This window comes from Astatotilapia calliptera, chromosome 11 (assembly GCF_900246225.1).
Source record: "Astatotilapia calliptera chromosome 11, fAstCal1.2, whole genome shotgun sequence".
NCBI lineage: Eukaryota > Metazoa > Chordata > Actinopteri > Cichliformes > Cichlidae > Astatotilapia > Astatotilapia calliptera.
The window spans coordinates 35923725-35951119 of record NC_039312.1 but is presented as its reverse complement, the minus strand read 5'-3'; the positions used below and the strand labels follow the sequence as shown (position 1 = coordinate 35951119).

Genomic DNA, 27395 nt, shown 5'->3' with positions numbered 1-27395 from the left:
GACGACGTTCCCTGAGCGATAACGGTTCTATGACGACGTTCCCTGTGTGATAAGGGTTCTATGACGACGTTCCCTGTGTGATAAGGGTTCTATGACGACGTTCCCTGTGTGATAAGGGTTCTATGACGACGTTCCCTGTGTGATAAGGGTTCTATGACGACATTCCCTGTGTGATAAGGGTTCTATGACGACGTTCCCTGTGTGATAAGGGTTCTATGACGACGTTCCCTGTGTGATAAGGGTTCTATGACGACGTTCCCTGTGTGATAAGGGTTCTATGACGACGTTCCCTGTGTGATAAGGGTTCTATGACGACGTTCCCTGAGTGATAACGGTTCTATGACGACGTTCCCTGTGTGATAAGGGTTCTATGACGACGTTCCCTGAGTGATAAGGGTTCTATGACGACGTTCCCTGTGTGATAAGGGTTCTATGACGACGTTCCCTGTGTGATAAGGGTTCTATGACGACGTTCCCTGAGCGATAACGGTTCTATGACGACGTTCCCTGTGTGATAAGGGTTCTATGACGACGTTCCCTGAGCGATAACGGTTCTATGACGACGTTCCCTGTGTGATAAGGGTTCTATGACGACGTTCCCTGTGTGATAAGGGTTCTATGACGACGTTCCCTGTGTGATAAGGGTTCTATGACGACGTTCCCTGAGTGATAACGGTTCTATGACGACGTTCCCTGTGTGATAAGGGTTCTATGACGACGTTCCCTGTGTGATAAGGGTTCTATGACGACGTTCCCTGAGTGATAACGGTTCTATGACGACGTTCCCTGTGTGATAACGGTTCTATGACGACGTTCCCTGTGTGATAAGGGTTCTATGACGACGTTCCCTGTGTGATAAGGGTTCTATGACGACGTTCCCTGAGTGATAACGGTTCTATGACGACGTTCCCTGTGTGATAAGGGTTCTGTAAGGACACTTTTCCTGTGCTGCAGCAGTGAAACCGGAGCACTCTGTGTATCTGTAGCTCGGACTGAAACTCGACTCCTGCAGAACGTCGGCTGATGAAACCCGAGGAGAATCTTTCTGTTTGCAAACTGAACTGCAGAATTTGGAGGAAGGCTAAAAATACTACACACAATACTCTCAATGCATGTACATAGAGGTACTTTGGAGTACTCTGAGGTACTTCAGTGCTTACCAAGTTCAACATGTCAGATGTTCTCTGCAAGAGTTCTCCTGTAAAGTTCTGTAACAGTTTCATAAAAAAGCTGCGCACTCCCTTTAAATCTGTTCCTCGTTAACCTTCTTAATGACATCACAGGTGTCACCTGCCTGCTGGTTACAGGTGATCACGCTGTGAGGATCAGAGACCTTCTACCTCTGATCATGTCCACTGATCGATTGATTGATTGACTAATTGAGTGAGTGAGTGTCAGGGGTTGGTCACCTGTAGGCCCCGCCCTCTCTGACTCACCTCCTTCTCACAGATGAACAGCTGGTCTCCTCTCAGAAAGACAAAGCGGTTCTTCCAGATCTCTCTGAAGATCCCTTTGCCGCAGAACTTCCTGATCCAGCCCACTTTATCAGGCGGTGCGTTCTGCGGCGCCGACTCGGACGCGCCCTGAGACAAGAAACAGGAAGCCGACAGAGCAGGTGAGGAGCAGGGAAACCTGTCAACACGGCTCCAGAAGCTCAGCCTAAATCAACCTCATCTCCTCAGTTTGTATTTTTAGTCTTTGTTTATAATACTCTACTTGTGTTTCTATTCATGCTTCTATTGCTGTTTCTACTCTGTTTTCTGTTGTGTACAGACTGGGAGACGCTGATTTCTATTACTCTGTTTCTTCATCCTCACCTGTGTGGACAGACAGGTGTGTGTAGCACCGACAGAGCCCGCCTCTAACTGCTTTCATTCTGAGTTCAGCCGGTTTGGGGTCAGATGGTTGTTATGCAAGTCCATTAAAGGCTGTAACTGAAACTGGAGCTGCTGAGCAGATTAACCATCACACCACATTCAGGTCACTTTAAAGCCTCCAGGACCGGCCTGGACCTCACAGACCCTCACAGACCGGGTCACTGTTAAAAACATCACTTCTCCGTCTGTTTGTTGGCCTTTTGGCACTTTTTAAGCATCAGCAGAGTGAGGCCTTTATTATGAAAACCGGACGTGGGTTCTTGAGAAGCCTGCGGCTCTCAGCCTTCAGAATAAAACTAATCCTCGGGCTTTTGTTCTTCGAGTTCTGCTTTAACGGAGAGAGCCCCGGGGGTCGCCCTCTGTCCCGGTATCACTCACCCGTTTCCCGGAGCTGCTCCTCTTCATGCTGCCGGTGTCCGGCGGCTGATCGCGACACTTCTCCCACTTTCACGGGAACTCCGTTATCCGCTCGATGGAGACTCGGAGAGCCGTTAAAGCAGTCAAACTCCTGCAGGGGAGACCGGAGCCTCCGCCTCAGCTCCGCCGCTCCACGGCTCTGTTGCTCGGTGTCACTGTGCTGAGCGACTCGCTGCTGTGGCTGCCGCCGGGCTCCGCCGCACTCTGACCGGCCAGCAGCCGCTCCGTGCTTGGGTGTCCGGTTACTCCTCCTCCCTGTCCCCCCTCCCCGCCTGCCCGCTGGCTCAGCGGCTCATCGGCAGCCCGGAAGCGCCCCCCTCCGGCGGACAGCGGGAGTGGCCGAGAATGAGAGCTACTGAAAGCGCTGACGTCACAGGGTGGGCAGTAACGCTCGAGCCTGCAGTTCCTCTGGTGTCCAGCAGAGGCTCCGCTGCCTCCGACTGGGAGGACAGTCTCCTCCTTTTGGGCTGAACAGACCCGAGACCTGAAGCTGAGCCTGGTTCCAGCTTCAGCTTCAGGAAACACGCGGCACTCTCTGTAATCCCACAGACATCTGTGCTAATCCACAGCATGATGTAGATTATGGCGTGTTCACAGAGATAATCCACGAGGGTGAAATGTGTCACACAGACGCCGCCTGCGCCTGGCGAAGGAAACTGACCTCAGCCTGTGGACACAAGCGGGGGAGAGAGGAGGAGGGAGGTGATCTCTAAAGTACTGACAAATATCTGAAAGCCTCAAACTCCAAAAAATGAAATAACTGCTGGTGATTTATGGATGGAGGTGAGCACCATCAGCTCACAGCGAGCGCGTCATTGGTCAAGAAACCAAACGACTCAAATGTAGAGAAACTAACTTTAATCAGAATGACGATAAAACGCTTTCTCCGACCCTGCTCACCGAACCAACACGACCGCCCGTCTTTACTGTGCTCCATTACAGGATCTTTAATTAGTGCCCTCCTGTGGCCGTCGCATGAACTGCAGCTCGTGCTTGCACTGTTAGCATTGACCAAAACTGTGATGAAACGCGCATCAGGCTGCCCCAACATCCTCATCAACTCTGAAATCATGCCATGAACTGCAGACTGCAGTTTTGGTTTGCAGATGGTGTCCGCAAACTGCAGACGCCATCTGCAGACGCCGCGTCCTCACGAGTCTGCAGCTGCTCTGCCGTCCTCGTCTCTAGATCTGCATCGGGTTGATCTGACAGATGTTTCCAGGTTCGGCTCTGATCTGGAGTCAGTTTCAGTCCCAGTGTAGATCACAAACTGGGTCACAGCGAGAGGTGGCGGCTCATCTGCAGATTATCCCCGACCCCATCATTAAAGGGACAATCCGCCCAAAACAACAGCAGCAGATTAGAGCCGCAGGTTCAACCCGATCAGCTCGGACTCACCAGCAGCCGACACCCACGGCCAACAGCACTGCTCACCTATAAATAATAATAAACAGTAACAATGAAAAAATAACTTCAAAAAATAAATAAATGATTAAAAAGGAAACTCTGAAAACTCAGAAATTGTTAAATTAAATAGAAAAATATTAAAATAAGGAACTGACAAAAATCAATTCAAATCATAAAAATCGTAACAAATAAAAACACCAATTGTTAAAGTAATAATTATGAAGACAACTGGAAAAGATATCAAAACATATAATAATAATAATAATAATAATAAAATATAAATATTAATCTAAAAATGCTTTTATGACATAAATCCAAAAATAAAAACGTATCAAAGTTTTGTGACAAGTGACCTGCAAGTTTTACGAAAGTAAAACCTGATTTTATAAACGATTTATTTTTAGTGTTTCATGAGACGCCCAATCAGATCGAAGCTGAGACTCACTGCCTTTGGTCTGTGACGCCCTCTGATGGTTTCTGGGTGAAGTGCAGCAGTGTCTGAACGATCACAAACATCAGCACAGAAACGTCATGTTATTTTTTATTCATTACAAAAAAAAAATAACAGCTGGCAGCTCCAGTCAGACCAGTCGGCCTCGCCGTGCTGCTGCACACGCTCGGTTTCCCTTTAATGAAGCAGATCCTGAAACGAAGCTGGGAGGTACGGAGGTGAAACTGAAACAGGTTCCTCTGCTCGGCCTGCAGGGACCGGCGGATCCGTGAAGTCTGACAGCGTTTAAAGGTCAAAGTTCAGACGCAGCAAAACAAACGAATCAATCCAAGAAACTGAGATCAGCAAAAACAGTTTAATTCACCCAGAAAGACATTTACACACGTTTCACTTCAGGGGGCGCTCTGCACATTCAGCGTGGCCAAAGTCTGAAATGATGAGGTCACCACGTGTCACAAAGGTGCACGAGCTCCTCGCAGCAGTTTGTAGATGATTTAGCTCCTTTATGATCAGGACACGCTACAAGAAAAAATCAAACTTGGCAATAATCACTCCAGACGTCACAACTGATTCATTTTTCATCCCAGAAAGAAAAAGAAAAGCGGTCACTGCACCGCGCTGCTAACATCCACACGTTTACGTGGCGTGTGAGCAACGCTGCAACTCAAACAAGTAACGTTTGCTCACGTATTTGTGAAGAAAACCTTTTATTTATTAAACAAACAAAGACTTTTGGCGTACTCGTGACTTAGCATGCTAACAGGCGACGGTGAAAAGCCACGGCGAGTTTGAACCTTCACCTTCGTGCTGGATGTCCGTAGATGCTAACAGGGTTTGTTTCGGCGTGAATAATACCGTCTGGTGTTTTTGATCATTTGAAATCCACCACCATAAATCAGCACCGATCAGCTGATCGATCGGGCAGGTCGGGTTTTTTTCCTTCAAAACAGGAAGTCCGGTTTCTACATCTCATCGGCGTGTCCCGGTTTGGCCTGATCGCGCCGTCCTCCTCGGACCGTCGACTTCTGGCCGAGGGCGCCGGGTTCCGTCTGCTCGGCAGTAACCACCGAGCCGTTTCCCGACCGGCTCCCCTCCGTACCGTCTGCGGCTGCGTGTTCGTGGTTTTCTGTTGGTTCTGGGAGATTCGACGTTCCCTCAGGAGGTTTTGATTGGCTGAGAGCGGGGGACTCAGACTGCAGGGACGTCGCACCGTAGGCGTCGTCTGAGGTCGGCTGAGAGGACGACGGATCCGTCAGGATGTTTCTGGAAATCACTGGAAAGATGAAAAAATAAATCATGAGTCCAGCGGTTTGACGTGCCGAGGAGAAAACGCGACCGAAGTTATTCCTAGGATTCATTTTCCAGTCTCTGAGGCAACATTCCTGCCACACCGACAACATGAGACCAGGATTTACCGCGTTTACCTGCGTCGCCATATTTACACAGCGAGCGTCAGGAAGCGCTCGAGCGCCTGAAGAACTATTTTTATTTAAAATGTTCAATCCTACAAACTCTCAGCTTCCCCAAAAGCCTCCATCTAAACCCTGTGCTGCCATCACAGATGCTCAAACAGGAAGTGATGTCATCAGGGACCAACCTCCTGTGGGTCTGTAGTCGTCGTCTGCACGGTGGCGGCTGAACGGGCTGAAGCTCGGCAGGATGATCAGACCGAGAGAGACGAGGATGATCTGAAGACACACGAGGAGCAGGGTCAGAGTGTGTGTGTCTGTGTTCCTGTCTAGCTGTCATTGTGAGGACCGAAATCTGCATTCTACTATACTTGTGAGAACAGTCACTTGTGAGGACACACAACCCGGTCCTCACAAGTCTGAAGACATTTTTGAAGCTCAAAATGTGGTTTCAGTGTCAGGGTTACAATTCGGTTATGGTTAGGTTTAGGGTCAGCATTCATTCATGGTTAGGGTTATTAAGGTCAATGAAGGTCCTCACTAAGATAGCTGAACGGGCGTGTGTGTGTGTGTGTGTGTGTGTGTGTAGGAGCAGAACTAAAACAAACAAACAAAAACAAAACAGACTTCATTCCACCTTAACGGGTTTAAGGTGGTCGTACCAGTAGGCAGGTGCTGGTCTGGGCTCCTTTACTGACCGTCTGCTTGATGAGAGACTGAAGCTGCTGCAGCTGAGCCAGCAGAGAGCTGAGGAGCAGGAACACAGGGGCTGGTTAGGGCTTACCTGAGCAGGTGAACCAATCAGCAAGCAGCAAACTCAGCAGGAAGTTCAAGAAGAAACTAAAAAGTAAATCTGACTGTTTCAGACAGACTCAGGTCCTCGTGACTGAGCTGTCCGAGGTTCACATTTAAAGTGAGAGCACAGTGCCCCCTGCTGGTGGGAGTCAGAACCACAGGGAGGTCTCCCTGATGTGGATGTTTCTGATCCTGTTTGTGACAGAAGTGTCTGGAATAACATGTCTGTGGTATTCATGTCACCAAACTGTGTGAGATTACAATAAAACCTACAGAGTGTGAGCTCGACATCGTTCCCTGTGTTTATGTCACAGGAAGTGACCTCTCTGTGACCTCAATAATCAGCAAAGCGTGTTCATACTTGTTACGTTTCTCCAGCTGCTCCACCGTCCGCTGCAGCTCTTTGTTCTGCATCGAGCACGCCGCCGCCCTGTCAGCGCACACACACACACACACACACACAGGTGTTACCATGGGGACCTCTGTGCAGACTTGAACAGGACATGAAGCCGTACATGTAAAGGTTATTTCATCACCGCTCACACAGACGTAACTCTGCCTGTGAGGCTGAGAGCTTTAAAAACACGTTTAGCGCCGTCTTCGTTAATGACAGTTTAACGCCAGTAACCCGGCGACGCCGCTCGGTGTCAAGGCGTAACTTTCTGTCGCTCTGCGGTTTCATCACCAATACAACAGGTGGCGCTGAGGTTTCTCTAAGCTGAAGAAGTCGCAGGAGGAAACACAATATGGGGCGGGGTTTGTGGTCACGACGGACCTATAGCATCGATTTAACACACAGCTGTGACTCCCTCATTACTCTGAACCCACAACAAAAACACATCTGAGCCGCTCTGGCTGACACAGAGCGAGCCCCTCCTTCTCCTGCTCATAGCAGCCAATCTGCAGGTGAACGTGTGACAACGCCGCCCTCATCCAGCGTTAACCCTCGTGACGTGACACTCGTGACACTGGAGACGGCTGAAGTTCAGCGGGGTCACGACCCCTGGAGGATGGAAGGAAGTTCAAATTGAAAGTGAGAGCAGATAAATGAAGGCGGGGGGGCGAACTATCGACTCGCTGAAAAAACCTCACAACACGTCTGGAAATGGAGTCTCTGTCAGCGACGCGGCGGCGGTCAGCTGGCCGGTTACCTGCTCTCCAGCCCGTCGATGTACTCCTTCCTCCGCCGCCGGCTGTCCTGAGCCGACTGCTTGTTACGGATCTTCCTCCGGACCTTCTTCAGAATTCGCTCCTCGGCCTGTGAATAAAGTTCGGTTCAAAGTCAGCAGCGTGCACCTGACACAGAAACGCGGCGGCCTGAGAGCATCTGTGCACCCGACCTTGGTGAGGGGGAGGTTGCTGGGCAGCGACACGCCCTCCTGGGTCAGCAGCTTCTGCTCCTCCTCGGTCAGCTGAAGATCCAGGCACAGCTGCAACACAAGAAGAAGAATGAGTCGTTAGGGCGGAGCCTGACGAAGGACAAGGAAAAAAAAAAAAAAAGGAAACAGAGGCTCACCAGGTCGTCGTCGAGGCTGGGAGGAGGGATGGCGAGCCGCGGCGCCGAAACCACAGGTAGTTCGCTCACGACGCACGAGTCCGACAGCAGCAGCTGAGAGCTCCACTGATCTGCAGAGAGAGCGCACCACCGTTAACGACGCCACTCCTTCCTGTTTCTGCCGCGCTTACATCACACTGTCGATTTTTTCTTTAAATGGGTGGAGTCATAGTTTTTGGCTTCACACCAGGTCGTTTAACAGGAAGCTGAAAGCTTCAGTCTCGTGCCGTGAACGCCACCTAAAAATATTAAACAATGATTTAAAATCATCATCGTTCCAAACTAACCATGACGTCACCAGCAGGGGGCAGTGTTTCATCCATGTGCAAAACCAGCTCGCAGTTTCACATCAGAACGAGTTCGTAATTAAATTCAATTAACTTTGTTCATGTAGCGCCAAATCAATCGCTTTATATTGTAAAGACCCTCCAAACATAGAGACAAACACTCAAGCACTTTGGCGACAGTGGGAAGGAAAAACTCCCCTTTAACAGGAAGTAACCTCCAGCAGAGCCAGGCTCGGGAGGGGCGGGACCATCTGAGGGACCACTGAGCTGGGCATCATCTGCATAGCAATGAAAATGTATGCTATAGCTTCTGTTAATACTCACACGCCCCCTGGTGGAGACACCGGTACTACACTAAAGTTGGACTTCAGCTGATTCTCAGCATGAATCATCTGCTGATGCTTTAATGAAACAAACTTCTTTAAGCTCAGTCGACACGAGCATGAAGCTAGCTGCCGCCGCTGAATGTCGCCTGATTCGTCGAATCCTGAACGGCAGAAACAAAGCGTGGCCTCACCGAGCTCGATGGAGATGATGTTCTCCTGTCCAGCTCCAGTCTTAGCACCGCCCAGCCCGCTGATGTCATAAACCAGCTGGTAAACTGTCGTTGGCGCCAGCTGGGTGCCCGCTGCAGTCACCGTGGTGACAGGACTCTCGATGGCGGGGTCCTCGGAGATCCCGCTGTCGCTCTCTGATGACGGGTCAGCCGGTGGCCCGCTGGGAAACACCTCGTTTGGATTGACGGCGTGGAGGACGTCCTCGGAGTCGCTGTCATTGAGAATCTGATGAAGGTCACATTTTACACAGTCACGAACAGCAAGGCCACATCAGACATGGAAAAACTCGCCACCACTTCAAAGTTTCAAATAAACACTTCCTCTCTGAGTGGTCATGTGATCACAGACACTCACACACTCGGGGTCCACCGCCCAGTCCTGCAGGGGTTTCTCTGAGCCGGCCGGGATGAGCTCTGAGGAGGAGAACGGACCGTCGAGCTGCCAGCTCCCGGATGCCATGACGCCGAGAAACAGCTCCCCGCTCTCTGCATCCATCACCTGCAGACACAGGTTCACACCTGGATCAGTACCAGACAGAGTGGGGGGAGGAGGAGGAGCTAGAGGCGGACACTGTATGGGAAAGCAGAGCAGAGGTCACAGCTGAAGCTCTTCAGCTCGAGTTCCTGAATACGACACCTTCGCTGTTCTGAAAGCCTGAGAAGCTGCAGCAGTGTGCAAAAGGCATCTGTGTGGGTCACATGACCTAGCAGCAGCTGACAAACAGACAAAGCAGGTGTGTGTGTGTGTGTGTGTGTGTGTGGGTGGAGAGCAGGTAAAGCAGCTCTGAGGAGGACATCCTGGTAGGCACACACCCAAACGCACACACCTGAGCTGAGACCTGATAGGCTGCCAAACGTGTTTCTCCGCAAACAAGCCCGACCTGTCCCACGTCTCTTAGCTTCCAAACACGACAGCGAGGAACCTGCAGACTGAGACCGCCTCCGATTTACCTGAAGTCACATGAGCTGATCAATAAAACAGCCTCACGGGTGAATCCAAGTCGTGCTTCAGAGGGAAACACTCCACCGAGCCAGCCTCAGCTGTACCCGCCACACCTATATCATCACCTGTTGTCCCAATTATGGTCTAGCAAAGGTCTTCCTGTTAGACTGTACGTAAAAGATGGACACAAGCTGCAGTCCAGCAGTGAGGTGATCTCTCAGACCCTCAGGTTAAAACTTTACAACATGTTTACAGCCCGCTACGGCAGCCTGCGAGCGCCCAAAGAAACCACAAGGACGTTTCTCCTGCAGACTGAGGGCCATTGGTTCATTGGTCGTTGGGTGGCTGCAAACAACCGATGACATCAACAATCAACGCGGGACTTCAACCAGCGGTCAGTGTCACAGCAGCCGTGTCCATCTTTGATATACAGCCTTTGCAAAGTCTCAGCTTGAGACGAACGACATCACAACAACACACCAGGTGAAACGCTCCAACCCAGAGCACGCTCGCCACAGCCAGGGTGGAGCAGAGCTCATCCAACCGGGCTCATTCACTAATGAGGTCCCCGGTTGAGGCGAGACACCCAGAATGGGATTACTTTAGATTACTCAGTCAGAGATGAAGGTAAACTCACCTTACCTCCAAAACAAATGGTCCAAGCTCCTACTGTCTACCCAGGAGAGGGTCGAACTGAGCATGTGCAGACTCCCACTGGTCACACCTGCAGTGACACTTATGACTTCTCATAACCGCACAGCACACTCCTGTACTTTTACTGTAACAGAGTACTTCTAAACTCAGTACTTTTCTCACTCTTCCTCTTTGTGTGCCATTCAAAAACTTTCCAGCACTCTCCAGGTGCGGTCCCGGTCGGACCTGAGGAGCAGCAGAGGATACTCACAGCTGACACACGGAGCTCTGCTGTTGTCGTTTCCGGTACAAACGCTCCGGATCTTCATCAGCGGTGCTCCTCCTCCTCTCTCTTTCTCTCACACACACACACACACGGACCTTCGTGTCGCTTCACGGTGGAACACGGAGTCCAGCTGGCAGCTCACAGCCTCCTCCGCCTCTGCGCATGCCCGACTTCTTCTTCTCTTCCTATAATCAGGCAGACTAAACAGAGCCCTCTGCTGTCTGAGGGCCACCAACAGGAATGTTAATAATATTATTATTAATGTCATTATCATAGTAATAATTATAATAATAATAATAATAATACATTTTATTTGAGGGCGCCTTTCAGAAACCGAAGATCATCTACAAAAGAAAAAATGAAAAGGAAAATAGTTTTAAAACTATATAAAATAAGTTAGAATTGCAAAACAAAACTTGACAACAGATAAAATCAGCACTAAAGCGAATTAGCCAGTTTGAACAGTGAGTTCAAATCTGCAGCAGGTTGTTAAAGGTTAAGAGTTGATAAAAATGACTCCGGTCTGACGTGATTTACAGCGTCATGGAATATCCAATGACCGTGCATCCGGTGCAGGAGCCCACCCTGGACAAAGATGGAGGGATCGCTTCCATCTGCAGCATGCAGATGTTCCACGTGTCCCTGGACCTGCTCTCCTGCCTCTGGGCTCTGGAGGTTTGAGGCTCTGCTGAAGACGGCTCCTCTGACGGTTCCCGTGTTATCAGCCATCATATGACTCTGTGTCATATGGGGGGGGGGGGCTAAGGTGTTCCTCTGTAGAGATGCTGAGAGGAGAACCGACTGATTTGGACCTAAGAGGCCTGACCCCACACTTCACCCACATGCCCATCCTGACGGCCACGAGAAGCATTTTCTCAAAGTTAATCTCACAGCAGCTCAATTCACTCTGACCACTACCTGTTGAACCTGAGCAGCAGGTCAGAGGTCAGAGGTTGCTCAGCAGAGGATGTAGAAGCACGAGTGTGATGTGTGCCTCAGGCTGAAGCAGCAGAAAACCTGAACATCTGTAATTACGAGCACACTGTTCTCTGCGAGTTGGTCAGCACCTGTGCCGACATGTTTGCTTCTCCAACATGAGGCTCCTCCCCTTTGTTTTTCTGTTCATTTTTATTAGTATTTAGCCCTGCTCCTAAACACCTGCCCCGTCACCGTGACTGCAGCGCTGGCACTTCACCACCAGGTGTGACTGTTTGGTCTCTGAAGGTTTCCTCTTACAGGTAACTCTTTAAATCTCACACCTCCACCATCTGATTGGATGCTGATGGATCCTCTGCTGGTGAAATCCTCGGCAGAGGGCGTGGCTTCAGAAGCTGCATTCACAGTTACCCGAAGTTCTGCAGAAGTGGAGTTTGAACAGTTTGAACTTTACGCACCTGCAGAAAGAATTTTACATGTTTTTAATGCTGAAACAAAGCTTTTATTCTGAAAATCTGAATCAGTTTTACCACTAAAGCACTCAGAGACACAAACGATGATAATCTGACAGATGAAACTATCGCTGTGAGAGGCGAACGCTGTCAGCACTCCAGCCCCAGCTGCAGGGGTGTGGATGCTGAACGCAGCCCTGAGCGTTGGCTGAGCAGACAGCTTTCTGACCTCTGGACTCTCCAGAAGCTTCGCAGAGGAACCGTCGACCGCTCTCTGCAGGTGCAAAGTGCTTCAGAGGTTCTGGAGACCGAAGCGTGCAGGAAACACCTCAGGGGCTGAAACAGGACCAGGATGTCTGCAGGAGGGGAAGCAGCTGATGTGGTGTACTGCCTGGCCCAGGAGCAGGACTTCCAGCAGGTCCCAACATTTTTCCATTAATAGTCACATGACTCTCTAAAGATCACAGGTCAGAGTGCGAGATGTGAACTCAGGCTGAATGCACAGGCTGAAGCCACTGATAGGACGACTGACCGCGGCTGCTCGAGCGGTTCTCTTCGCCTTTATGGCGTTTGCTCCATAAAACATATGAGGTGAAGGAGTGCACACCGCTGCAGCACGCCGCTGAACAGCTTTAAAAAACTTTGAACATCACATAATTTACTGCTGTGACTAACTAAAAAAACCTCATGGCCTCATTTCCTGTTTGCTTCGGCGCTTTGTCATTTCTCACAGGGACAAAGGACACACATGAATTGCAGGAGTCACAAGTTAGAATCGATACCTGAAGAAAATCTGAGCAGTCAAATAAAATCACAGTGATAAACTCTGAGCACCTCAGACAGACGACGCGTTCAGAGCTGATTTAAAGGTCTAAAGGGGTCTCCGTGGGGACAGACAGAGGCGTGGACCCTTTAGTTTCAGGCGAGGGAGGTTGCTGGGAGCAGCGACGACCTCTGACCTGTGGTTAACCTGGGAGATGTCGTGGAGGTGATTGATGGAAGGCTTTAACAGCCAAACTTAAAATCAGTGCTGAGCGTCACGGACCCGTGTGTCGTCGTTTGCTCTGCGCCAATTAGAAGTTGTCTGTATTCTGACGTCTGTTTGAGGCGGAGTCAGGAACGCCCAGGTGTCCTCAGAGCGTCGTTCCTAACAGAGCCCGTGTTGTCCCGCAGGTCCTGAACATCTGCACGCCTGATGACTACAACGGGCTCGATTACATGGCCGCCTTCTTTCACCGCTGGCTGCAGGAGCCTGGACGCGTCGTCTTCATCGCCCGGATCGACGGCAGAGTGGTGAGGCGTGAAGGCGAGCCCTGAGGAAGCAGACCGCAGTTTTCATTTCACGGCTCTGTTTTTCTACACTGAGCTGCATTCTCCATCTCCCTGCAGGTGGCGCTGGAGTCTGCGCTCCTGGTGGATGGCGGTCAGACGGCAGTACTTCAGGGGCGCAGGGTGGTGTCCGATCTGAGGGGCAGCGGCATCGCCAGCGCCCTCCAGACGCATGTGACCAACTACGTCCGCCGCTACTACCCAGAAATCTCTGCTGTGAGGCTGAGCCGAGGAGACAATCCTTCAGTGAAGACACTCGCCAAGTACAGGCTCATCGCAAAGGAGGTGTGTCAGAGTCCACCGGTTTGTGATTGTGACCAAAGTTGGTGATAATTCTTCATCACAGCGACGTCGCGCAGCTGTTTGCAGAAGCTGATGCGTCTGTTCGAGCGGCGCCGTTCCCTTTATTCTGACCGTGCTGTGCAGAAATGCCGCGTCCTCCTGAAGCACGTAGACTTTCAGTTCATGAACGTCGTGGTTGAGAAGTAAAGCTAATGTGTCGATATTCATAGGAAATGAATCAAAGGGTTTTTAAAAATAAATAACGACTTGAATTAATTTATAATTACTCTCCTGTTAGGACTGCAGGACCGGCACAGTGTCATCACACTGACGTTTGGTCAGAGATCACCGCTGGCTTCTAGTTATTGCAAGGTGGCCTTTGTTGTCGTGGTTACCGTGATGCTGCAGACACATCCTAAGACTGAGCGTGCTCTGAGCACTTACAGTTGAAGAGTCCGCCTGGTTTTTCAGCCTGGACTGTAAACGATCCCTCCGTGTCCACTGAATGGAAACTACAGATGTGCGGTTCTTAGTTTGGCCTCAGACTCGTGACGGGGGTGAAGAGCACACATGCCACGTGATTGGATGATGGACTGGATCACAGCATGAATAGTCCGGTTGCATGTTGTGACCAAGCCTGAACTTGGACTTGTTTCCCGAGCGACTGCGATGAGTCGAACCAGAACAGGTAAGTAAACCACAGACTCACCCCGTCCTCTCTGTCGCCCCCTGCAGGCCATCTTGTCTTTGTGCTGTGAGGCGGTCAACCTGGGCTCCTTCATCACTGAGCTTCGATCCAAACATCCGCTCCACGCCGACTCCTCCTGTGGTCCGGTCACGCTGAGCTGGCGGCAGGCTGAGACGCTGGTCCTGTCCGACCACGTGGTTTCCAACCTGCTGCCCGGCAAAACCATCATCAACGACTGGGAGCCCTTGAAGCCGGTGGAGGCCAACCTAGAGGTGCTGCAGCGCAGAGGCCTAACGTGGATCGTAGACCGTGAGTTCGAGCCCGCTGCCCTCAGTCTGGGCACGCCACCGTATGCCGTACCCTACCGCCACAATGCCATGCGCCTCAACATCAACATCTTTGGCCGCAGTCTGACATCGGTGTGCGCCGTGTTTCTGGCACAACTGGAAGCTTTCCTGCCGAGTCTTAAAGGTTACCTGGTCTGCCACACCTACGTGGATCCTGGGCTGTGGGCGGGCTTACGTCAGTTCTGTCAGAACGATGCAAACGTGTCATTTTTTAAGGACTACTGGGAGGAAGTCATACTGGAGACAGACCTCTGACTGGCCTCGGCGTGACAGCTTGAATGCTGGCGGATATTTTGACCTCTGCCAGGATTCCTTCAAACACTTCCAAACCTTTTGTCCTGGATTCCCAGGATCCCGTGAGGTTCCACATGCAGGTTTAATTAAATGTTATAAGTTTGTTTAGAAGCACTAGTGTGAGTTTTAACAATTCAATAGGAAATCATCATCGTCACTCAGAGGTAACCGCTAGCAGCTGAGAGAACCTCGGTTCTAGGTCAGCTGCTAGAGGTTGTTGTGGAGTTTCAGCACGTTTCAGATATTTTCCATTCTTCCAAACGTTCATAAGTCACGTGTGACAATCGGGAAGGTTTCTCTGTTCTTGGAGGATTGAATTGGCTTTGTGAGGACTGTCTTCATCCTTGAACGGTTAACAGCGGTGCCTCAAATGGCTCCTCGCACTGACGCGTACCTACGAGAAGAGTTTTCTCTGCTAAACAAAGCTTCGTGTTTAAATCTAAGACACCGTCTGACGGACATAAAGTGATTTTTACTGTCTGCGTGTGACAGACGCAGCAGTGTTGACAGGCTTGTCTTTGTGTGGAAGATAAGGTTTGTTTATGATCTCATGTGATGCACCTTTACCTGACACACACCTTTATGTTCACCTGCTGACCCACGCATGAAACGTTCTTAAAATTCTGACTGTCGATATGTAATCACCAGGTTGTTGCTGCTTGAATATAAATAAAATCAGATATTTGAATCTTGATCTGGCTCTGTGGTCTTTCTGAGTGCCTCGCCCTGTAAATCCACCGAATCAGGCGGGAAACCCATCAGCTGACCTCGCCTCTGGGGGCAAAGGTCAGTTTCTGGAATCGTCCGAGTGAAGTGAGAAGATATTTCTGTTTCTGTCCTCCAGCCACTTTTTACACATGCACACTTTACAAGGTGAACTAAAAGCTAAATGTTTGTCGATTGAGTCTCGATGTTCCTGCAGGGAGCCAAAGACGGCTCGGACTGGACGGAAACGACAAACCTTCAGATTCCCAGAATCACACTGTTCTTTCCCACATTATAAAAACCTTTCAGACGCTGTGTTGGATTTCTACAGCGTTATCGGAGAGCTTTAAAGGTGGTGAACTTTGAGTGTGGGCTTCTTTGTGCTTCTTGGATTGTGGTGTGTGTTTTTGTGTTTCCCTGGTGTCCACTGTGGAGTTTACTCGGTGTTGTGAAGGTTCCTGTTTGGGTTCTGACCGAGTAGAAAAGTCCAGAAAAGCATCATGTTGTAATCAGCCACACCTGCCACTCATTAGAGATCACAGAGGAGTCGCCCCCTGATGGACAGAAGAGGCAATGCAGGTTTAAGGAGCTCTGTCCATCTTTGTTTACAGTCTGTGGTTTAGTACTTTGGCTATTTCGTGTGTTTCAGTCTCTTTCTGTGTTTCTGCATCTAAATGAAGTTGATAGTTGGACGTCTGGATTTTTTCATAGTATCTGTCTATCCTTGTGTATAATTTAATTTTTTCACTGTGATTGGTCCTAAATTTGAGGTCATCTGCTTTGTTTTTTATGGTTTTTCATGTAAATGAAGTAGATTTTTAGTCATTTTGAAGTTTTGTGGTGTGGTTTCTGGTATCTGTGTCTCAGTAATGATTTGGATCATGAGGCGTTGCTTCCAAAGGCCAGGACGACTTTTGTTTGTGCTTACTGTGACCTTTGAGCCCGAAGTTTTCACAGCTGCTCTAACCACAAACAGCTTAACAGACGTTTTACTGCTGCCAGAGTGCTGACTGCAGCATTGTGTGATTTATGTACCAGTGAAGCTTCCACAGTGTCACGCACACAGTCACTAACAGGCAGTGGCGTTTGACCTCTGACCTCCTGTGATTAATGAGTGATGGAAAGTGACACTAACATGGACTCTTGGGATTCCTGTTAAGCTACAAAGTCAGCAGCTGGAAGGATCCGCCTCCCGCTCCAGCTGAGTGAAGTCAGAAAACGACAGGGGATTTCGGCCTTCAAAATAAAAGCCTCACGTTTAGTTTTTGAGAAAAGAATCAGTAAATGCCTTTGTGTAGGCTGAGAATTAAAAATAAAGATGAACATGAGCTTCTGACAGTTTTCACTGCAGCAAAATAAAAACACAGCAACTTTTTTTAAACAACAATTTATTAATTGAATAAATTAAAGCGCATCAGGAAAATAAAGCTGAAGACAAACGTTCACTTCAGAGGAGAGGCAGGCTCTGCTCCCCCACCAATCAGCAGTCAAACGTTTGGATCAATAGGATCAGGTGTGACAGAGCACCTGTGCTGCGAACCCACGCACAGATCCATAAATATTACAGATCAATGATTAAAAACGTAAGACGTGGCTCGTAAAAGGCTGAGATGAACTCAATTACCCTTTTCTGATTGACTTACCTGATTGACTGTTATTGATGACTGATCATCGAGGGTAAACATGAAGAAAATCTGTGATTTTTCAACATAAATGAAAACTTTAGCGTTATGACGTCACATACATGAGGGACAGGAAGCGTTTGATGGTCCGGGGTCTCCTCCTGCTGGACCCAGGACCGAACCGGAAACCAAACACTGACGGGCTTTTATTTTGTAAAGAGGAAATGCGGTGTTTTATTGCGGAGCGCTTCACAGCAGCTCCCTCACGAGGCGGGATCAGCTGGTGGGAACTGAGTCACCACTTCCCGGAGAGCAGCACCGAGAGAAGCTCACGCCGCCGATCAGCTCTGATACCGAGAGCCTCACCTGAGCGCGAGCCCGCGGCTGAACAGGTAAGGGTGTTTGGACACCTGAGCGGAGTCTGTGCGCGGGACCGTGATCTGCTCCGGAGTAAAAATATTCCGTTACCTCGGGATCATCAGCGGGAAACACACGATGGTTACCACGGTTACGCCTCCATGACTCACAGACTGCGCGTGCGCACTAACTAAAACCCCTTTAACGTCTGATTAGTTGCGCGAGGAAGAGTCGGTGCACGTCATAAAGATGACGTAGCAGATGTTACAGCTGTGGTAAATCTGCGCAGCTGCTTAATGTTCGGTTATTCGACTCACCAGCAGTCGGATACAAACTGATCTGACCTCTGACCCCGTGCCTCAGCCTGTAAACATGTTTGTTTCTGCCTGACTCGCTGCTGCCCCTGCGGCACAGCAGAGGAACTGCAGGGGGACCGCCCACTCCGATTTCAGACACGTCCTGAAATAACGTGGAAATCCCCCCCAATCAGATCAGACCCGCCCCTCCGTCTGAGCCACTCACACCTGCTTTCAGTTAATCCGCCTTCTTCACCGCACTTCCTGTCAGCGCGCCGCTGCCTCTGTTTGCTGCTCTTATCGATTCCTGGGGTCACATGACTCATGGCGCTCTGCACATCACAAACATCTCTGTTTGCTGCATGAGCTAAACATCACACAGGAAGTTCATCACCCCGCCTATGCCCTAGCCCACAGGAGGGCGGCGAAACTGTGACCTCACCGAGCGACCTGCAGGCGAGGGTTAAACTAGTGATGGGCAGATGAAGCCCCATGAAGCACTGAAGCTTTTCATCCAATTGGTTCACCCCAACGCGAAGCTTCATGAAGCTTCATTTGCTCTAGCAGGACACCTACTGGACGTAAAAATAATAGCTGGCATGAATTTGAAGAGTGTGGCCTTTTGCACACAGCCTGTAAATGTCAACAACAAAAGGAGTGTGTAAAACATGTATATTGTAGTGATGGCAGTATACTGTGTATATTTATGCTGGCAGAATGTAAAGACAATAAAACAAAGCACAAATATAAATATCACACACGTAACTTATAACAGTTGTATAATATTGTTATATCATTTAGTAACATTACTGCATGCTATATTATCATTGCATTTGATGGCTCACCTGGTCTTGCTCCACGATCGGTGTTCCTCTTATTCTCATGCAAAGCTCTGTAGTGCCTAAGCATGGATGAGGTGTTGTTGTTATATCCCAGCTCCCTGGCACATAGCAAACACTTCACCTTGTACAAAAGTAACGACAGCTTAACATAAGTTTTATTGCACCATCAGTATCATGACAATACATCTTCTGTAGAAATTTACATACCTTGTTGGGAGGAATAAGATCAAAATGTTCCCACATAGGGGAGGACATCCTCCTCTTCTTAGCTGGCTCCATTCTCTCCTGACTTTCTCTCCTCACTCTCATAAACCTCCAAACTGTCTCCAAACTCTCACTAACCGCAACTCTCCATCAAACACCCACATTTTGAATGAAGTCTGAGGGGTTTATATCGCTGTCATAGCTCGCGGCAAAGTTCGAACCACTTCATGAACCAGTCACGTGGTACAGCCGGGCAGCGAGGCTTCGGACGTCATCATTTTCAGCTCCTCCCATAAATGAAGCAAGCCTCGATACGCGCATCGCGGAAACGCCCCCTCCATTACTCGACACAAGCTCCGAAGCCTCGATACAGAACGTCCCATCACTAGGTTAAACTTTAAGAGCACCGTCCTCATGCTGACTGATTGTGTGTGTGTGTCTGGCTCAGAGCAGCCTGTGAACATCGCATACGTCAGGTTTCATCGTCAGCTGCTAGGAGTACGTAATGCGTTAGTCTTTGCAGACTCACAGGTGTGATCCAGGCGCAGCGCCGCAGTTCGCCCGTACCTGCAGGAAACCATCATTCAAATGAAACATGTGTCTCACTGTGTTGTTCTTCCTCTGTCTGACAGACTCTCGTCCTCAGAGCGAGTCCACGGTTGCGGTCCGGTCCAGAGAGCTGACATGGCTGTCGCAGGCGGAGCATCCTCCTCTGTCCTCGTGTCTTCAGCAAAGGAAACGGCGGCGCTGAAGGTGAACCCGGCTGACGTCCCTGCCCTGGAGATCAAACTAGGAGCGCTGGCGGTCCTGCTGTCAGTCACGCTGCTGTTCGGATTTGCCCCGCTCTGCATCGTCCGAGGGGCGGGGCGCTTCAGCGTGCAGCCAGGTAAACTGAGCAGATAAACGTTTCCAACATCGGTTTCTGTGTGAGGAGGTCAGAACGTCAGAAAGAAAATATTTGGACTGGGTGGCTGAAATCAGCCGTGCTCATGCTGGCTTTGCATGGACAATTCTTCTTTTGAGCATGGTGTTCTGCAGGTCAGAAACACGCTCCTCCCACTTTCAGCCAACGGTTTTCCAATTGGCCATGCCTCCTAAAGGCAGGTGGGTGGGGCTTCACATGCTCTGGTAGTAAAATACATGAGAGGAAGTGGGGAGACGCAGGATAACGGGTTTAGGTTTAGATCCCGCTGAGCCCGAAGCCACGCTCGGAGCTCCAGGATTAGTCTGCAGTGTTTTCATCTCACAGCTCGACTTCCTGTTTTCTCCTAACCAGCTGATTAGATGTGACGTCGTGTGATCTCTGTGCAGTCATTCGATCAGCTGCAGCAGGAGAACATGAATCCATGAGCGCTGCTCTGCAGGGCTGTTACACGACGCCTTTCAGGAGTCTGACTTTCTGTTTGCTTTCAGTTTCAACCTCTGGCTCTGCAGCAGTGTGATTGATCCGTGCGATTGATCCGTGTGATTGATCCGTGCGATTGACCTGTGTGATTGATCCGTGCGATTGATCCGTGTGATTGATCCGTGCGATTGACCTGTGTGATTGATCCGTGCGATTGATCCGTGTGATTGATCCGTGCGATTGACCTGTGTGATTGATCCGTGCGATTGATCCGTGTGATTGACCCGTGCGATTGACCTGTGTGATTGACCTGTGTGATTGATCCGTGTGATTGATCCGTGTGATTGACCTGTGCGATTGATCCGTGTGATTGACCTGTGCGATTGATCCGTGCGATTGACCTGTGTGATTGATCCGTGCGATTGATCCGTGCGATTGACCTGTGTGATTGATCCGTGTGATTGACCTGTGCGATTGATCCGTGCGATTGACCTGTGTGATTGATCCGTGTGATTGATCCGTGCGATTGACCTGTGTGATTGATCCGTGTGATTGACCTGTGCGATTGATCCGTGCGATTGATCCGTGTGATTGACCTGTGCTGTCCGTGTTGCAGATTTAAGGCGCCTGCTGCTGAGCTTGATCAGCTGTTTTGCTGGAGGCGTGTTCTTCGCCACCTGCCTGCTGGACCTGCTGCCCGACTACCTGCAGAGCATCAACGAGGCCTTCAGCAGCGCCGGGATTAAGGTAGGAGAGCGCACACGCTCACCTGAGCACACGTTAAAGAGGCCTGAAGAGAAACCGCAGGTAAAGCCTCACCGTCACGCTCAGAGATGCTTTAACGTCTGAGCTGGCTGAGCCCACCGATCCTGCTCTCAGACAGTGATGTAACTCTGGATTTAATAAAAAACAGCTTAAAGTCAAAGTTTCAAAATCCTGTTTAGCGCCATCTTATGTCCGCACGACTGTGACGTCATGTGGTTGGTTGTTAGCTAACTCGTGACAGGATCGATAACTCTGAGTAAAAGCTTCAATGCTGCAACTATGAGCTGATGTTAGAGCGAGGCCTGTCTGTGGCAGGAAGTGACTGTTTGACTCGCTGCACTCAAACAGACAATGTTGGTGTTTGTAAAGCACAACCTCCGACACTCCAGCTGTTCAGGCCGGCTGCACCGAGCCTGCAGTCAGCGGCCACGCAGATGTTGGCGAGTGTTTTTGTTTCCCCACCACAAACAGTTTACTGCACGCGTGTCGCACCACAAACATCCATTAGCACGTCTGCAGGAAACCCCTCTGGGAAAAAAAGGAAATCTGCAATAAGCACAAAAATAAGTACTTTTAAATAAATAATAAATATTTAATATTATTTCTCACAATTGTTGAATGAAGTTTATTTATAGATTTGGTCATGTCGGGCCTCCGTAGAGCTCGTTGCTGGAAATTCAGTTTGTCAGCGTTGAAATGCTTTTATTTTGAAGCAGCAGCTGGTTTATTTCCTGTCCTCAGAGTTCGCCACAGCGCTCACAGGAAACTGAGCGAGAGGGAAGTGAAAACGTTCAAACTCAGAGAGGAAGAGACACAGACGCTGAGCCGTCCGTCACTCCTCTGCTGTCTTAATTATTCAACATTAACATTTGTTTTCTGAATGTTTGGAGCTAATAAAGTCCGACAGATGCTTTTAATTTTGAGGACAAACGTAACAAATTTGAGTTTTTTTGACATTTTATTGACGATGTTGGTTTTTTGTTTTTAGAATATTCACATTTTTGGGACATATTTGTAGTTTTATTTTTATGTATTTATTTAAACTTGGAGGATTTAAAAAAACCTCTACAAATTTGGACATTTTAATGAATTCTTATGGTTTAATGTCATAAATAAATCTGGCATATAAAAATCATATTTGGAGATTTAAATGTAATCCGGTTGAAGCTGCATCTCTGATCATGTATGTCATGTGTTATTGATCGTGTCCATGGCGATGAGAACGTTCTGGAGTTTCTACTCTTAACGTTTTATTAAATATTGACGTTTTTTCGATGATTTATTCGGACATTCAGATCTGTGAACATTTAGGTCTTAGTTTTGGACCCTGGAGATAAATCCAGATGTAGGTATCTCAAGCTGACTCTTCTTCTCCTCCTCCTCTTCCTCCCTCAGCTGCAGTTCCCCCTGCCCGAGTTCATCGTGGCTATGGGCTTCTTCCTGGTCCTGGTCCTGGAGCAAATCATCCTGGCCTTCAAGGACCAGACGTCGCCGTCCCCGGAGGAACGGCGCTCTCTGCTGGTGGACTCCAGCATTCAATCCAACGATCACCGCCGCCGGGGCTCAGCGGACTCGGACGGTCACTTCCACGTGGACTTTGGTTCTCAGTCCGCCCTGCGCGCCTTCATCCTGGTCTTCTCGCTGTCGCTGCACTCGGTGTTCGAGGGGCTGGCGGTGGGGCTGCTGGAGGAGGGGCAGGAGGTGCTGGAGATCTGCCTCGCCCTGATGATCCACAAGAGCATCATCTCCTTCAGCCTAACCGTGAAGCTGTGTCAGGCCCGGCTGCGTCGCTCCGTGGTGGTCGGCTGCCTGCTGCTGTTCGCCGTCATGTCGCCGCTGGGCGTCGGCCTGGGCGTCGGCCTCACCGAGACCAAGACATCGCCGGGGCACCAGCTGGCCCGCTGCACGCTGGAGGGGCTGGCGGCGGGAACCTTCATCTACATCACCTTCATGGAGATCCTACCGCACGAGCTCGCCGCCGGCAGGAACCGCATCACCAAGGTGGCCATGCTGCTGGTGGGCTTTGCCATGGTGACCGCCGTGCTGTTCATCAAACTGTAGAGGCAGACGGCGAGAGGGCGAGCTCCGTGTGCGACTTCAGAGACGTCGCATGGTTCAGAGCTTCATTAGGAACACGTGTTTAATTTTTGTGACGTTAACGAGAGACGAAGACTTAAGCCAAAGAGAGACGGCGCGAGAGCGCCAGGGGGAGGAGCAGAACAACCCCGCAAACCTGATCCGTTAAAGTTTCGTGCCCTCCTTCGAGGTCTCCTCTGACCGCCTGCAGGGTTTGACAGAAACCCACCAATCAAACCCCCTCATGAGCCGCACCTGGTGACAGCGGGGAGCGAAAACTCCCTTTTAACAGGAGGAAACCTCTGGCAGGCTCAGGGAGGCGGGATGAAGCTAAGGAGCCGCAGCAGGCGATCGAACACCCAGGGAGGGAAGAAGTGCATCATGGGAAGCAGGCTGGCCTGCTGCAGCGCTATCTCAGAGTTCAGGGTGCAGCGGGAGAGCAGCCATATTTGATGGCTAATAGAGGCGTAACGGCAGGTCGTCGAGCTGTTCGAACTTCCTGTTTGGCAGCTTTTATTGGAGGTTCCAGGTGGAGACGCTTTGGCTGTTTAGTTACATCGAAGAAACGACCGACGGAGCAAAGACCCTGATCACATGACCGATACTCCGACCTCCTCGTGAACAAAGTCCCAAGGAAGGCCTGAAGTGATCGACCAACCACAAACCTCCAATGTGCTCGCCTCAGAGGAGCGTCCCAGAGGAGCGTCCCAGAGGAGCGTCCCAGAGCTGCGTCCCAGAGGAGCGTCCCAGAGGAGCGCCCCAGAGCTGCACGAGATTTCAGCTTTTAGAACGAACGCGTTGCTAAACAAGGAAAACCTTCAGAAATCTGACTGGAATGTTTGGAGGCGTCGGAGCCGGAGGAGAGCATGTTTTCGTGGAGAGCTCTATTTTAACTGACAGCAGGATTCAAACACTTGTTTTTTGTAATAAAAGTATTTTTAAACATGTAAATTTACTGTAATCAAGTTTGTATAAAATCATGCAGAAAATAAACACGTGTGTTTGAATGTTTATTTCATGAGACGGCGTCCTGCAGCCGCACAGCCACGGGTCAGACGGACGCAGCACTGAGCCGAAACGACAGGAAGCAGAAACGCAGAAACATAAAGCGCATCTGTACTGAAGTAAAAGTACTCGATTACATTAAGACTCAAGTATTTTCAGAGACGTGAGGTCAAATCTCTGCTGCGTGACGCTTTCTCAGCTCCTGTAATCTGATTACTCGGCAAAGATAAACTGATTACTGATCTGTGGATCGGCAGCACTGATCCAGGACGAAGTCTGACAGCTCGACAGTCACATGACCGCCTCGGTACGCGTGACAACAGTCTGAGCAGTGATGACGCGTCGTGACGGATTTTTGTCCTCAGCTTTAGCCGCCGACCGTCCATCGTATCCAAACACGTCGGGCGCTCGAGCCGACGGAAAACGGTTTTATTCTCATTTTATCTGAGAAACAAAAAAGTGTTTTTATGCAAACTGCAGGCGGAAAACCAACATGGCGCCAGTGACTGTGCTAGTCCATCTTTTACATACAGTCTGTGTTCCCGTGGAACAGGAAACAAGCGTTTTCTGTTTGTAAAGCTAAATCAGAGCTGCCCTGGAAACAAGTTTGTACCATGTGGCCTCGGATCGCGGCGAAAAATAAATCACCATGACGAAGACCACGTGGCACGGGCCTGCAGACTGAACGGTGACGCCTGGGGGAAATGTCAACTCTGCTGTCGCTGCAGGTTTCTGGGTCGCTGACAGACGCCCCATTTTTCCCTAGTAACCTGTGGTTGCCATGGTTACAGGCCATTTCCTTGGCAGCTGCTCTTCAGCGATGACCTCGCTGATGTCAGGATGTGAGGCGTGTCCTTGTTCAGGTGAAGAAGCAGTCGGAGCGCCGCTGAGCGTTCCTCTTTCACTTCAGTCCGAGCCGCCTGCGGTCGGTCTGCAAGCAGCTTTCAGCTCTCCCACCGCAGCCCCGACACGGTGTGTGTGTGAGAGATCACCTCGTTCATGTCACAGTTTCACTGATGAGCCACAACAGTTCAGCAACACAGCGACACCTGTGTGACCTCATCAGTGCACCTGAGAGGACAGCAGCAGAGCGATCGCAGCTGAACAATCACCGCAAACGTGACAGGAGCTGAATTTCAGGGCTGTGTCCCAGTTCAGGGTCTGCAGCCTCAACGGTCCTCAAGGGCCGCGTACTCAAAGACCGCTGAGGCCGGAAGTGCGAGGCTTGTGAAATGGGTGGTCTAGCCTCCGTCGCGCTGCCCGGGTTGCCTAGCAAATCAAATCAAATCAGATCACTTTTATTGTCACATCACATGTGCAGGTACATTGGTACAGCACATGTGAGTGAAATTCTTGTGTGCAAGCTGCACAAGCAACAGAGATGTGCAAATACAATAATGTAAACAAGCAAAATACAAGAATGGCTACATCTGAAACTAATAAATATATGTACAATATATAATAGTATATGCATTTCTGGATGTGTATACTAAATATTTTTCTACGTGTGTGTGTGTGTGTGTGTGTGTGTGTGTGTGTGTACACATATTTTACAAATTAAATAGAGTAAACAATAAATAAAATATATAAAAATATACAGAGTTGAATATGTGCAAAACAGTGGCATTACTGTACAGTGTGGAGTGCATAATGTTAAAGTTCCAGTAGTGAAGCTGAGGTGTCTATGACGTGTTCAGCAGTCTGATGGCCTGATGGAAGAAGCTGTCTCTCAGTCTGCTGGTACGGGACCGGATGCTGCAGAACCTCCTTCCTGATGGAAGCAGTCTGAACAGTTTATGGCTGGGGTGACTGGAGTCCTTGATGATCCTCCCCGCTTTCCTCAGGCAGCGCTTCCTGTAGATGTCTTGGAGGGAGGGAAGCTCACCTCCAATTAACCATAATAGCTGGAAACGCGTGTTTGGCAGAAATGAAGGAACATGTTTTGTTCGTTTGTTTGTTTCTACACGAGCTTTGTGTGATTTAAGTATCTGAGGCTGAGACCACGGGACTGTAAACATGATTGTTGGGCTTCATTTCTGTGCTAAACAGTCATTTTAAGATTAGCTAGTAAATAACAATTAGCTGATGTTGTTCATGAGACTAAAGTCAGTGTAAATATGAGATGGCCAATATTATAGTTATTATACTAATCATTATTAGTTATTACAGCAGTGAGTTTGAACTCTCAAATCAAATCACTTCTATTGTCACATCACATGTGCAGGTACACTGGTGCAGCACATGCGAGTGAACTCTGTCAAACACTGAGCTTCAGTAAAGATTCAAGTTGCAGCTATTTATATGTCCTATCACCTTAAATCTTCACTCAAAGACACTCGAGTACCTTTGACAGTGTGTATACAGATGTATTACATATAAGAGACAAATATTGTTCCTTCAGTATGTTGGCATTATTACATTTGTCTCAATGCTTACATATATGTGTAAAAAGCAAATGTTCGAGCTGTGATAACTGTGTCTGATAGAATGAAGAGTAGACTGATATATGAAATATTCCTTTAATGGGTGAGAAAATGTCCAAATGTCTTCAAAATGAAGGACGCATTTGAGGGCTGCATTTGGATCAGCCTTTGAATTGGGACAGCCTTCGTCGCGCCGCTGTGACGTAATCGGCCTTAAAATGCGGCCTTTAAGGCTGTAGACCCTGACTCGGGATACAGCTCAGGACGCGCCTGAAGGTGCTGGACGAGCACAGGTGAGAGCAGCAATCACAGAGCGTGTTTACAACAAAACTTTATTGGCAAACAATGAAAAGGCCAAAGTGATCGGCTGACCTCATCGTTACATCAGAAATAAAACAAGAAACCCGCTGCTGACGATAAAAAGAAAATAAAAGTAATGGACCAAATGAAGAGATGTCAGGGTCAAGAACTTTGACCCTAAATCACAGTGAAGACTCAAAAACGAGGAGACGCGACTGAACTACAGGTGGTCTGAAGGTTTCTTCTTCTGCACTCTGTCTTCCACAGACTCGGATTAACTTTATACTCACACAGTGAGGAAGAATAGGATCCCCACCTTGACCTTTGATCTCTAATCTCTGCAGCTGGAGGGAAATGGAGGAGCAGCCTGCAGCGGCTGAACTCTGCCGGCAGGGGGCGCCAACACACCTCAGCCGAGCCATCTTAGCTGGTCTGTGAGCCAGAGGTTACACTCCCCACGAAGAAACGCTGAACTCTGTCCACGTGACCTCCCCCCCCCCCACACACACAC

General features: G+C 49.4%; 4 protein-coding genes across 11 annotated transcripts in view; 2 read left to right on the top strand and 2 right to left on the bottom strand.

Annotated features, from left to right (window-relative positions):
* The window catches only part of LOC113031382 (pleckstrin homology domain-containing family O member 1-like), a 19335-nt gene extending 14913 nt beyond the window's left edge, over positions 1-4422 (bottom strand). The window contains exons 1-3 of the mRNA XM_026183413.1: positions 4147-4422; positions 2256-3728; positions 1437-1583 (exon numbers count right to left, since the gene is read on the bottom strand). Of these exons, the coding sequence (XP_026039198.1) occupies positions 1437-1583; positions 2256-2282 (174 nt within the window). The 5' untranslated portion in view covers positions 2283-3728; positions 4147-4422. The remainder of the gene's footprint in view (positions 1-1436; positions 1584-2255; positions 3729-4146) is intronic.
* Positions 4423-4493: 71 nt separating this feature from the next.
* Positions 4494-10849, bottom strand: creb3l4 (cAMP responsive element binding protein 3-like 4). 3 transcript variants are annotated; one of them, XM_026183412.1, is made up of 10 exons: positions 10335-10849; positions 9110-9253; positions 8716-8980; positions 7873-7982; positions 7697-7786; positions 7508-7614; positions 6718-6786; positions 6224-6308; positions 5750-5840; positions 4494-5425 (listed from the first exon to the last, which is right to left on the bottom strand). In XM_026183412.1, the coding sequence occupies exons 2-10, from the start codon at positions 9248-9250 to the stop codon at positions 5115-5117; spliced, it is 1269 nt and encodes a 422-aa protein (XP_026039197.1). In that variant the 5' UTR covers positions 9251-9253; positions 10335-10849; the 3' UTR covers positions 4494-5114. The 3 variants fall into 3 exon arrangements, with proteins under 3 accessions (XP_026039197.1, XP_026039195.1, XP_026039194.1); XM_026183410.1 differs by having other exon boundaries at positions 10340-10849; XM_026183409.1 differs by having other exon boundaries at positions 10602-10848.
* On the top strand, positions 9335-15638 carry LOC113031384 (histidine N-acetyltransferase-like). Of its 4 annotated transcripts, XM_026183421.1 has the most exons (5): positions 12429-12595; positions 12738-12992; positions 13178-13297; positions 13394-13618; positions 14351-15638. In XM_026183421.1, exons 3-5 carry the CDS (start codon positions 13223-13225, stop codon positions 14903-14905), a joined length of 855 nt encoding a protein of 284 aa, XP_026039206.1. In that variant the 5' UTR covers positions 12429-12595; positions 12738-12992; positions 13178-13222; the 3' UTR covers positions 14906-15638. The 4 variants fall into 4 exon arrangements, with proteins under 4 accessions (XP_026039203.1, XP_026039202.1, XP_026039206.1 ...); XM_026183418.1 differs by lacking the exons at positions 12429-12595; positions 12738-12992 and adding an exon at positions 9335-10091; XM_026183417.1 differs by lacking the exons at positions 12429-12595; positions 12738-12992 and adding an exon at positions 10940-12422.
* Positions 15639-15696: 58 nt separating this feature from the next.
* Positions 15697-23217, top strand: slc39a3 (solute carrier family 39 member 3). 3 transcript variants are annotated; one of them, XM_026183414.1, is made up of 4 exons: positions 15697-17663; positions 19603-19856; positions 20932-21062; positions 22476-23217. In XM_026183414.1, the coding sequence occupies exons 2-4, from the start codon at positions 19655-19657 to the stop codon at positions 23139-23141; spliced, it is 999 nt and encodes a 332-aa protein (XP_026039199.1). In that variant the 5' UTR covers positions 15697-17663; positions 19603-19654; the 3' UTR covers positions 23142-23217. The 3 variants fall into 3 exon arrangements, with proteins under 3 accessions (XP_026039199.1, XP_026039201.1, XP_026039200.1); XM_026183416.1 differs by lacking the exon at positions 15697-17663 and adding an exon at positions 19309-19468; XM_026183415.1 differs by lacking the exon at positions 15697-17663 and adding an exon at positions 19309-19501.
* The last annotated feature ends 4178 nt before the right edge of the window (positions 23218-27395 follow it).